Source organism: Artibeus jamaicensis, unplaced genomic scaffold (genome assembly GCF_021234435.1).
Source record: "Artibeus jamaicensis isolate MK-2021 breed Jamaican fruit bat unplaced genomic scaffold, CSHL_Jam_final contig_465, whole genome shotgun sequence".
Lineage (NCBI taxonomy): Eukaryota > Metazoa > Chordata > Mammalia > Chiroptera > Phyllostomidae > Artibeus > Artibeus jamaicensis.
The window spans coordinates 12,309,569-12,322,066 of record NW_026521843.1 but is presented as its reverse complement, the minus strand read 5'-3'; the positions used below and the strand labels follow the sequence as shown (position 1 = coordinate 12,322,066).

At 33.6% G+C, this 12,498-nt stretch overlaps 1 protein-coding gene across 4 annotated transcripts in view; it reads left to right on the top strand.

Moving 5' to 3' along the window:
* Nucleotides 1-12,498, top strand: part of ATAD2B (ATPase family AAA domain containing 2B) — a 137,828-nt gene that overhangs the window by 66,959 nt on the left and 58,371 nt on the right. For all 4 annotated transcript variants that reach the window (XM_037143416.2, XM_037143415.2, XM_037143414.2 and 1 more), the window contains exons 16-17: nucleotides 5,751-6,062; nucleotides 9,259-9,394. In XM_037143416.2, coding sequence (XP_036999311.2) covers nucleotides 5,751-6,062; nucleotides 9,259-9,394 — 448 coding nt within the window. The remainder of the gene's footprint in view (nucleotides 1-5,750; nucleotides 6,063-9,258; nucleotides 9,395-12,498) is intronic.

Sequence of the window (12,498 nt, the reverse complement as noted above, 5' to 3'; positions counted from 1 at the left end):
GTTTCCTTTTAGGAATTGTCCCTTTCAGAAATTTTACTGTGAAAAGTAAGTGTAAACTTGAAAGATAAAGGTTCACATCTAAGGCAGTACTGTGTAGTCTTTTACTTTGCAGATTTCATGATGGACCATCTTCATGAAGTTGAGGGAGAGGAGTCTTCAGAAAACATATTTAATGGCATCCTCTAGTGTTTCCCCAAATACAGAACTTTCCAGTTTAATGTTAAGTTATCACAGAGTGGAAGATCTCCCCACAGAGTGAATGAATAATACAGTCTTAAGAGGGGTGTGGTGAGAGTATTTTGTTACATACATGACCATACATAGGAGATGTAATTCAGGGATTTTGGCTCTAATCAGGTCCAAAATAAAATGAATGCATATTGAAGCAATCAAGTATACACATATGTATTTTTTCCTTCATTCTTTTTCTATCTTTTGTCTATTTTCCTCTTAGTTTTCTCAAAGATACAAATTAAAAGACCTCTCTCCATGAACTTTTAAAACATTATGAAGAAATCCCCAAAATAAGTCCACTAACAGTTAACAGCCTATTTGGAAAAAACTTTAAAGTGACCAAAACCAAAAAGAATAAACCTAGTGAAAAAAAATCACTGTGATCCACCATCAAATAATTAAAACTTAAATAGAACATTAGTCCATTCAGTTAGCTACATCCGAATTATCCTCTTCATTCACAGGGACCTCCATCTCCGAAGCAGCATCTCTCAGCTTTTGAACCTCAAAGACCTCGACATCTTCTGGTGAGGAGAAAACGTAAATCTCTCCAGCACTACTCCAGTTTAAGCTTTGCCTGGTATCAGAGAGCATGCGCCAAACCCATTTCATGTACATTTGGCTTGACCTGCACAAAGCCCTGTGCTGCTATGGGAGAGGGTGGTATTTGATGCAGAATCCAGTCTTTTTCCATTTTGAAATTTGACCCCTTTTATTTCATGCTATTTTTATGATACTGTATTAGAGTACAGAGCAGACTGGGAAAGTCTTGTTAGATTCTTCTGTGAATTTGTCACAGAATGATTCTTAACTGAAACATGCAGAAGTCTTCAAATAGTTTTGGAAACTCCCTAAAACATATGTATTTTAAAATTACTTTCTATTACCCTGTCTACCATGCAAAATATTATATGTTCTAATTCTTCATTCTAAGTATTAGAATCTCAGTTTCCTTTTTCATTTCCAAAGACCACTACATATCATTTTTTTCAAGTGATTTATTTTAGCTTTTAGTCAGTTCCTTAAGTTAAAAAATTTTTAAGACATAATTTCATATAGTACTGAAAAACTTCTCTTGCCTTTTTTGGGGTGGTGGTCATAGTGGTTTAGAATCTGCTTATATATATACCATTTTTTCTTGGATAAAGACACAAAAGCCCATTATAAGTTTTTATTATGTTTTTGATTTGTGATGTTTATTCCATTAAAAAACCAATTCAAATGAAAAAATTAAATGCAGGTCTTCAAACAAAAATGAAATAGCAATACCTTTTAAATTCATCATGGACTCATCACTTTTTATAACCCAAACATGTTTTAGCATGTGTGGGTTCAGTTTGTGCCTAACAAAGAACATGCATTATTGATGGACAAATGCCAAGGTGGCTGACCTCTTGTTATAGGTTGTGGATTTGGTAGCTGTTACCTTTAAGTAAATTCCTAAGTGCTTGGAGGTATTTGCATGCATAGTAGGTGTGATTTTTAAGTAGTGTTCAAATAATTTTGGTATCCAGCACATGTGTACAAATAGTAGGAGCTTAAGGTTAGTGAGGAGCTTAAACGTAATCATCTTTCTCGATTCGTTTTCACTAAGAGGGCCAAAATGAATGGAAGTGTATCATGGAGCCGTCTATCTTGTGAGCCTTCAGTATGTTTGATGTTTTACTTAGAGAATAACGTATAAAATTGTATTATTGCTTATTTCTAGTCTATAACCTCCTTGAATAGCTTGTATTTTCAATTTCAGACAAATTTCCATCTTAGTAGCAGTATTTAAAAAAGCTTTTTCTTTGGCATCTAGATATTTTGGTTCATCAGAGTATTAGAATTATAATGGTAGAATTAGTATGGTTATGGAATTGTAATGGTAGAGTTCATTAGTACCAATTGTAGTGGTAGAATTAATATGGTTATGAAATGTTGTTTTTTTTTTTCCTTAACATCAACTTTTAACTTTCAAAAAGCAATAGTGTATTCTTGGTATTTCTGCAATGATTGGATCTATTTTTCTAGACAAGGACTCTTCTGAGAGTGAAAAAATATGCTCTTAATTATAACAAGATGAAGCCTAAATTAGGGTATGAGGTCACCTGAAATATAAACTGTTTAACCATAGTCTTGATGTACTTTTAATTCTGTCTTAGAGTCTCAAAATGGAAATATATTATTAATGGATAGGTCTTAATTTTTTGTGTATCAGACTCACTTGTAAAGCTGCCTCAAAATGTACATTTATAATATTAAACATGATCAGAATCACAAGAGATTCTGATTTACTAAGTTTGTTGGGAATCTGTTTTGTTTTAGTTTCATCGTTTATTTAGATGAGTAGTCAAGGTTGAGTACCACAGATAAAAACTAACGATTCTCATTCACAAGCAAATGTAAAGAAGATACATCCTATTTTTTATGATCATCCATGTGAAAATTTACTTCTCTAAATGGGATCTATTATTATTGAGAAGTTTTTATGTTATATTTACTAAATTAAGTAAATTAAGTAAATACATTGTAATTATGTATATTATTAACATTATTATGTCAAACAAATGTTATGACAACATTTACTACATAAAATACCTTTCAGTGGCTTTTTCACTTTTTCTGAGTAATTTTTTTAACTTGGGTTTTGCACTCAAAATTAGCTCACATGTAGTATATTCACTAGTTTTTAATATACTTTTAAAGAAGAAAGAGAAATTTGGTTGTTTATATATTGTTTGAAGATAGTTTATTCTTTACTTCTTCTCCAATGGATGATTTCTTTTTTTTTCTTTCCTTTTTAAAAAAATTTTATTTAATTATTTTCAAGTACAGTTTTCTGTCTATTTCTCCCATCCCAGCCTAACCCGCCCTGTGTTCCCTACTTCCCTCCCATTTCCATCCCCCTTAGTTCTTGTTCTTGTGTCCTTCACACTTGTTCCTCCAAATCCCTCCCCTTTTTCCCCCTTAAATTCCCTCCCCTCTCCCCTCTGGTCACTGTCCCCTTGTTCTCTATTTCAGTCTCTTTTGTTTTTATTCTGCTTGCTTGTTTGTTTTGTTGTTTAGCTTCCTGTTAAAGGTGAGATCATATGGTATTTGTCTTTCAACACCTGGCCTATTTCACTCAGCATAATGCTTTCCAGTTCCATCCATGTTGTTGCAAAGGGTAGTAGCTCCTTCTTTCTCTCTGCTCTATAGAATTCCATTGTGTATATGTACCACAATTTTTTGATCCATTCATTTACTGACGGGCACCTAGGTTGCTTCCAACTCTTGGCTATTGTAAATTGTGCTGCTATGAACATTGTGGTGCCTAGGTTCTTTGAAATTGATGTTTTAGGATTCCTAGGATATAATCCTAGCAGCGGAATTGCTGGGTCAAAAGGCAGGTCGATTTTTATTTTTCTGAGAAAATTCCATCCTGTTTTCCATAATGGTTGTACCAGTCTGCAATCCCACCAACAGTGTACTAAGGTCCCCTTTTCCCCACATCCTCTCCAACATTTGTTATTTGTTGCTTTGTTTATGATAGCCATCCTGACCAGTGTAAAGTGGTATCTCACTGTGGTTTTAATTTGCATCTCTCTGATAGCTAACGATATTAAGCATCTTTTCATGTGTCTCTGGATATTCTGTATGTCCTCCTTGGAGAAGTGTCTGTTCAAGTCCTTTTCCCATTTTTTAATTGGGTTGGTTGTCTTCTTAGAGTGGAGTCGTTTAAGTGAGCTGGTGTTCTACAGTTGTTTTGTTGAGCTAATTTTAACAGATATGTAGGCACAGGAAAAGATACCTTTTTTCAGGGTCAATCACTGAGAAATAGAAAAAAAAGAGAGAGAAATGGTAAATTTTGTTTTCTGCAGGATCGTTTGGGAGAGTAATTGCTGTCATGGGACCACATTAATGTTTAATCTGCTTACAGTTGTCTGTGAATTAAATTCTTACAGGTCATATTAAATTTCCCCCTAACTCTGAGTAAATGTTTCTTAAAGAATGCAGTACTTTTTTTTCATTGAAATTGTTACACAGTGATTAAGTTGCTTTAATAATAAAATTGTTTAAAATTCCTAGGGGAAAAAAAAGCTCAGTAGAAATAATTTATCCACTTTTTTTGGTAGTGCATGGTAACCTAACAGTTTCACCTTCCCAAACTATAACCTTGGAGTTACTATTTTTTCTTTTCGTTCATTCTTTCACTCAAGAAACATTTACCGGATATCTACTGAATGCCAAGTCAGGCATCATTCTCTGTATTTGAGAATCATTAGTGATCAAAACAAAAGCCCCTGCTGTCAGAGCTCACACTGCAGTTAGGGAAGGCAGACAATAAACCTAATAGGTAAATGATTAGGTGTCCAGTGCTATGGAAAACAGAGACCAGGCTAAAGAAGATTTTTCTGTTATTCATAGGACTTGATTAACAGGATCACTTGCCTTACTGATAATAGGAGTATAGTTCGCTGTAGTTGTGTGAATCACTTGCAGTTTGATTTATATGGGTGTGTCCTTTAATGTTCTTTTTTTTCTACCAGTTAGTCTAGGGCCATTCTTTTCCCCTCTTAGTGTTCTTGTCAAATCACTATTTTTATTTCAGTATTTTAGTATTCATTGAGGTAATTTTGAGCTATAAAAAGATAAACCTGATACTACTTTTTGAAGATCTTAGGGACTAATGTTCTATAACTAGTTCCCGCGTTTCCTCCTGCTGGCGTAATTGATAAAGGTGGCCAGATACAAGTTTAATTGCTGATGTAAAAAAACAACATGGTTAGTTTAAGGGTTTTTTTTTTGTGGTAAAGACCTAATAGTTTATGTATTTTGTATGTATTTGTTGCTTAAATAAGTGAAATGACTTAAAAGCACTGGGGCCTTGATATGTTGTTCAACTATTATAATCATTGAAATGTGAGCAATGGATAATGCCCTTGTCGGTATGACCCTTAGAACTAGACAATGTCATTTTAAGTTGAATATGTAAATATATATAAAGTTAATGTGAAAAATTAATGAATTCTTACTCTCTTTAATACCTTTGGAACTATCAGAGATGATCACACCTTTAAAATGTAATTTTTGGAGTAATTAGATAATAACTAGAATAGCTCTGTGTTTGAAGTTTCTGCTTATGTACTGCTTTGTACTACTCTGTGTGTTTGGAAATTAGTAATATTGTAAAAATTTATAGGTAAGTGTAATGTTATAAAGACTAAATAATGATTGGGAGTATTGATGAAGGATTGAGATGAAACTATTATTCTTTTAAAACCTTTTCCTGAAGAAAAATTGCATATTACAATTGGTAGTGTTGGCACAAAATATATTATTTGTTTTAATATTATTAGTTCATGTGTTCATTAAAACATTCAAAACATTTTTAGTTTTAATGAGTAAACAATTTCATTAGGTGATTTTAAATGGTCAGATTTCATTTTGCTGATTAAATTACAAATAATTATTGATTTTGTACATTTGCAAAACACAGTCGGTACGTAGAAGAATGGACTTACCTTTGTCGTCCTTTTCCTTTTGTGCATTAGGGTACTGTGGAGCTGACATCAAGGCCCTATGCACCGAAGCTGCTCTGATCGCCCTGCGGAGACGCTACCCCCAGATCTATGCTAGCAGTCATAAACTGCAGCTAGACGTTTCCTCAATAGTGCTCAACGCCCAGGATTTTTATCATGCAATGCAGAATATTGTGCCTGCTTCCCAGCGTGCTGTCATGTCTTCAGGACATGCACTATCCCCCATCATAAGGCCACTGCTAGAAAGAAGCTTCAACAACATCCTAGCCGTCTTGCAAAAAGTGTTTCCTCATGCTGAAATTAGCCAGAGTGACAAGAAAGAAGGTACCATCAATTATTTTTTCATATTGTTAAAATGAAACAAGTACAGGCATAAAGAAATTTTGAGTAGCCTCATAAACTAATTCATGTGTTACTCTTTTATATTTGCCATGAATTTAGAAAATACATCTTCGTCATTTACAGCTGTGTACTCCAGGCCTGGCATGTTGCCTAGCATATGGTATAGTTGCCTAGTGAATGTTTATAAAAAGAACAAATGAATGTTCTTCTGTTTATTTGCTCTTGGGACGTTCTGACTATCCTAATATAGGAGTATTATAATCTTTTGAGAAGTTGACTACACTAACAATGGCTTACATTTATTTTATTATTATAAAGCCCTTGCATAAATTGTCATTTATTAATCCTCATAACAATTCTGTGGTGTAAGTACTCTTATTTTATAAAAGAGGAAACTGAGTGACTAAAGAAGGTAGTCATTTACAGAGGGTCATTCATCATGTTCTAGTGCTTACACAAACCCAGGAACCCTGACTCCAGGGCCCAGGCCCTGGAGAGTGGTGCTAGAGGGAAACTACTCACCAAATATATTTTGTTGTGATTGGCAGGGCAGTCTGCAGTTTGCTGAGCTAATGGAGTAAATTTTTAGTGAGGGAGTAAATTAGACCTGCTTAGGAAAGGTATGGAATTCTAGTTTCAGGATTGTAGTTTTGACCTGAGATAAAAAACAGAAAGCTGCCTTTAAAAATCTCACTCATTTAGAGGAAGACTTTAGGTTAATATGCTAATAATAGTAAGGCACATGAACTTTGAGGGAAAAGTAATGTGTTTTTTAATTATCTTCATTTCCCAGTTCCTATTACCCTGTTTAGCATGTGGTCTGTACCAAATAGAAAATTGTTCAGTGAATTATACTAACACTGATAATACCATATATAGTAAAAACCATCAATATTCAGTGAATCTTGCTGTTCTATATTTATTTTTTGGAAACTTTATTTTTTAGGGATGGATTCTCATGAACTGTCACATGGATTACTCCATTTCTTAAATTAGTCAAATAGGGAAGGGAATATGTATTTTATTATGTTTGAGCCAGGAACTTTGCCATAAATCATACATTTTTTATCTTAGGTTTTCATAACTGAGGATATGTATTTTCCCAGATTTTTTAATTTTTTAAAAACTTACATTCCCTTTTGAAAATCATAAGAATCTTACATTCCCTTCTGAGAGATTATATAGCTGTTTTATTTCCATTTGAGCATTTTTTACAGCATTATTATCTTTTTCTCACAAATTTTTTCATAAGTACAGAGTGTGCTTTACTTCAAATTTTTCTTTATGTACTATGGAGAAAGACATAATTTTATTTGATTAATAAGAATTTTTTAGTTATTTACATATATTCTGGTTTGTTTTGGAGTTTTAATATTTTTCTTAGACAAGTATTACTTTTCTTGTGTATGAAATTATCACTCAAAAGATCATTATTTTTCAGGTTGACTTTTACAATATTAGTTTTGCTAAACATTTAGCTTCTATTTTAAAAAAATATTTTATTTATTTACTTTTAGAATGAAAAGTAAGGAGGGACAAAGAGAGGGAGGGGAACATCAGTGCATGGTTGCCTATTGCACGCCCCCTACTGGGGACCTGGCCCACAACCCAGGCATATGCCTTAACTTGGAATTGAACTGACAACCCTTTAGTTTGCAGGCTGGCACTGAATTCACTGAGCCACACTAGCCAGGGCAAATATTTAGCATTTAAAAGTCACGAAAATCCACATCTGCCAGCATAAATCAGTGTCTTATTTTAAAAAGTATACTTTTTCCCCCTTTTTTGGGAGGGAAGGGTACGATTTCTGTGAATCTTAATTTTTTCCCCATTTCTCCTACACATGTAGCACTGGTTTTTATTGAATGAATTGATGGCACTTTTGTTAGGTATGTGTGAAGTTCAGCTATTAACATTTCGGTTGTAGTCCAGGTAAATTTTTAAGTAAACTCTCAATAGGGATTTCAGTTTCTGTTAGTCTATTGAACAGTAATAAGACCCACATAGAGAGACAAATGTTACTTGAGTTCGTTTTAAAGATTGTCTTTGTTTCCACTGAATTCCAGACTCCTTTCTCAGCTAGTGTAGGTTTTCCTTGAAAAAGGTGTACATGAGTATGAGTGTGTGTACCATGTAAAAAAATAAGGGTCAGTTTGTTCAATGTCACTTTTGTAAGAACTGGCCATAACTCCGGTGCTCTAAGCTTTTGGGGGGGGTTTCTTGTGTTCTTTCATTTACAGCATATTCCTTTGTCTCCCCATTTTGGCTGCTTCTTTGTATTTGTTTCTGTGTATTGGGTAGATCTGTTATGTCTCAGTAGAGTGGCCTTGTGTAGTAGGTGTCCTGTGGCTCAGTGGTGCAATCTCTTTGATTAACTGAGCTGGGTGCTCCGGGAATGCCCCCTTGTGTGGGTTTTGTGAGCCCTCTGGTGGTAATTTACTGCTGTGCGGGGGCTGATCCCACAAAGCAGCATCTGCTCTAGTGGGGTCTGGTGCTTGCCCAGATCTCCCTCTGCTGTTTGCCACTTGTGCAGCTAACTAGGTCATCCCGGTGTGGTCTGGATATGTTGGTTCTGGGTCAAGTGCCCTATTAATTATACCAGATATCTTAGATGAAATGTACTGGTTTTGGTAAAAATTAACTTAGAGACCTTTAGTAAGTGGCTGGCTATTTTATGAGAGTGCCATTTCTTTTGTAGTCATCTTGTGATCAGTGAAATCTCCTAAATTACATCTTGTAACACTTAAGTAATTTGTAAAGGTGAAAGAATTACATTTGTTTTACTTATAAATTATTCAAAACATTTAGTTTGTCAATTTGCCTGCTCAATCTGTATTATTTGATAATTAGTTAATATCATTTAATTTTTTTTTTTAAAGATTTTATTTATCTTTAGAGGGGAAGGAGAGAGGGAGAGAAACATCAATGTATGGTTGCCTCTAGTGCGTCCCCTGCTGGGAACTGGCCTGCAGGGAACTGGCCTGCAACCCAGGCATGTACCCTGATTGGTAATTGAACCGTGATCCTCTGGTTCACAGGCCTGTGCTCAATCCACTGAGCTATACCAGCGAGGGCTGTGATTTTTAAACCAATTGTTTTTAGTTTTTGTAGAGCTAACTGACTAATATTAAAGGACTTTATAAGCCTCAGTCTTTGTGATTTTTTTTTCTTTGAACAGATATAGATACTCTAATTTTAGATGATAGTGAAGATGAGAATGCTTTATCAATTTTTGAGTCCAGTTGTCACTCAGGATCACCAAAGAAACAGTCATCAGCTGCTGCTGTACATAAATCCTACCTTCATTTTACAATGTAAGTAATTTATATCAAATTTCTTTCCAGTTAGCATGATTTTTACTACTTTATGGCTACAATTATGGTATAGTTTCACTTATGTTTCTAACCTTGAGAACTTTGATTTTCTGTTTGGGTGTTTCAATTCTGGAACAATTACTGTGCATATATATATATATATATTTTGTGTGTGTTGTAATACATTGTTTTTTTTGTCAACTGGAATGATTTTTTTCCTCAACTGATTGTGTGATTTTTATTTAAATGAGGGTGGAAGGAAGGGTTACCTTTAGAAAATCAACTCATATGCCCAGTTTTATTGCTTTTTATTTGAACTATAATGAATAGAAGTGAAATATTTATCACGGTTGGAAATATTGTAATTTATAATAAGATTTGGATGATATTTTAGGGACTCTAAGGGTACTAAAAAGATTTTGGATTAGAAATTGCACAGTTATTAAAAAAATAATTTCTGATTCTCCAAATTCCCATTAGTTTACACTTTCTTAATTTAGGTGTTATGGTGTTTCTATTTACATTCACCTTTATCTATATCAGTGATTTTCAACTGGTGTGCCACAAGAATTTTTAAAACATGCAATACCTGACTTTTAGTGAGGAGCACTGATCTCTTCCCTTAGATTGTCAAATAAGAAAATGACAACAGCCAACACAACAATAGCCATCCAGTGTGAATGAATCAAAATTCTACCTTTTTTTTTGTCAGATTGGCAAAAAATATATACATATTTTTCGGTGTACTGTAGAGTTTTAGTAGTTTGTGTGTGTCATGAAATGAAAAAGGTTGAAAATCTCTGAACTATATTAAAGCAGCTTATGCTGTGTACTTTAACAGGTAAACAATTTTATTGCTAATCTAAGGGACTAAATTAAGGGACCAGATAGCTTTCAAATATTAATAGCATCATCACTTGCATTTACATAATTATCATGAAAGTTAAAGGACTGTAATGCTCCGGTCAGGTAGGTCTAATCACATTTATACTGAAAATGTTGGATTGGGTATACTTTTAAGTACTTTTCCTTTTGACATATTTTGAACAACTTGAAGTTTCTCACATGTAGATTTTGGTAAGATGTTAATTTGATTATTTGCATTGATAACTCGTTTGTTTTTCATTAAACAATGATACTAAATTACTTTCATTTATTTTTCTTTAACATCAAGCTCTTCTCTTAGAAACTTTTTCTTTTACTGCAGGGTTTTTCTTTTTTGCCCTTTGGGAAGTTTTCTTAGACTATTTTAGTAATTTTACAGATCTGTTTCATTGATGATTAAGGGAAAGCCAAATAGTCATTGTTTTCCCCACCTGGATAGCATGTGTGTTTGTGTGTTTGTGTGTGTTATTTGTTTTGACAGTTTTAGTTATTTAGATTTGAAATATATGAATGCAGAGCTAAGAAACTGTCAAAAGATTTATGTTCCAATTTTATAAGGTTTTCAGTATTGTGTACAGAAATAGATTTTGATGTGAGAAAACTTCACATGTAATTTTGAGTTTGACTTTTTACTAAGAACTTTCTCTGCCAGTGATTTAATGAGTGTCACTGGTATACCTCATTTTGTTTGTTTTAGCCTTCCTGATATTGGCTTAAATTAGCTTCCTTAAGCTTTCTAGTTCTGAATTGACTTTGAGGCAGCTATATCCTGGAATAAGCTTTTTGTGTTGTAGATGTTTTGATAACTTTAATTTATTTACTTGTTTACCTACTCTGCCAATTTTTATGTGTTTACTCTGTGGTAGGCACTGTCCTAGGTGTTGAATGCATAAGCGTGATTAAGATGTAATGTAGTTCTTACTCTGGAGAAGTTCTTGTTATTACGTGACAAACGTGATATGGCTAAAGTGTTATGAAAACAGAACTAAGAAGCTTTCATTGGGAAGCCCAGGGGGGCTTCACAGGAGAATCATTGACATTTGCCGTGTTTTTGAGTATGCAGGGGTAGGAGTTAGAGTCTGATGTTCATTACAAACTAGATGTGTGGTATAGTACATGATATAAACCTTGGAGCTTTATATGTGATAATTCATATATAAATAATCACATAGCTAATTTGTAGTATCGTGATCTTATAGACAATGAAACTGAAACACTAAGTAAGTTGTCCATGATCCTGCCGCTAGCAGGTGGCAGAACCAGGACCCATACTTTATTTCTCTCTCTTATACTATGTGGTTTCCAAATTCATTTCTGAGCTTAGTGGGTATATAGGAAAATCTATTGCTTTTTTGGATAGGTTGGACAGTAATATTTTTTACACTTTCTAAGAAATAAACACTTTAGAATACAGACCTTTAGTAAGAGCTACACTTTTTGTTGTTGTATGATTTGGGTTGATTTGGCTCCCGGCGTTGGCCTCCCAGACCTAGACATACAGAAAGCATGACTTTAATGCTGGTCTCCAGTAACACGAGCTTGGTTTTGCTGGTAGGTTTCTGTTTCTGGGAATAATTTCCTAAAACAATGATGAAACCTTTTATTTAGATTTAAGATAAAATATAAGTAAAGATATTTAAGGTCTATCAGTCTGGCAGAGAACCCTTATGATGGAAAATAAGTTTTCTTTCTTATTGTTTATTACCATAAGGGGATTAGAAACACAGCCTTCCAAGGTTTTCCAAATGAAAATAGCTTTGTTTTTCTTAATTAGAAAGATGATATACTCTGTAGAAAATTCGAGTAATAAAGAAGAGCATAAAGAAGAAAATAAAAATTAAAGCCCAAGCATCTGAAGGTAATATTTGTTCAAGTTTTGGTGACCATACTTCCATATTCTTTCTATACATATAGACAGATCCACATACTATTTTGTAGAAATTGTATCCTCCTTTTAAGTTTTTTAATATATCTTTTTTATCCACTATGTTGAGATTGTTATTTCATGTCAGAATATGTTTGATATCATTCTTTTAAAATAGCTACACAGTACTTTATTTTTTGGATGTTCCTTTATTTATATAACCTTACTGATAAAAATTGAAGTTTTCAATTTTTCTCCTTTTATAAAACAGTGCTGTGATAGACATATTTCTAAGTATACATGTTTCGTCTTATTTTTTTATCCTCACTTGAGGATATGTTTATTGATTTTGAGA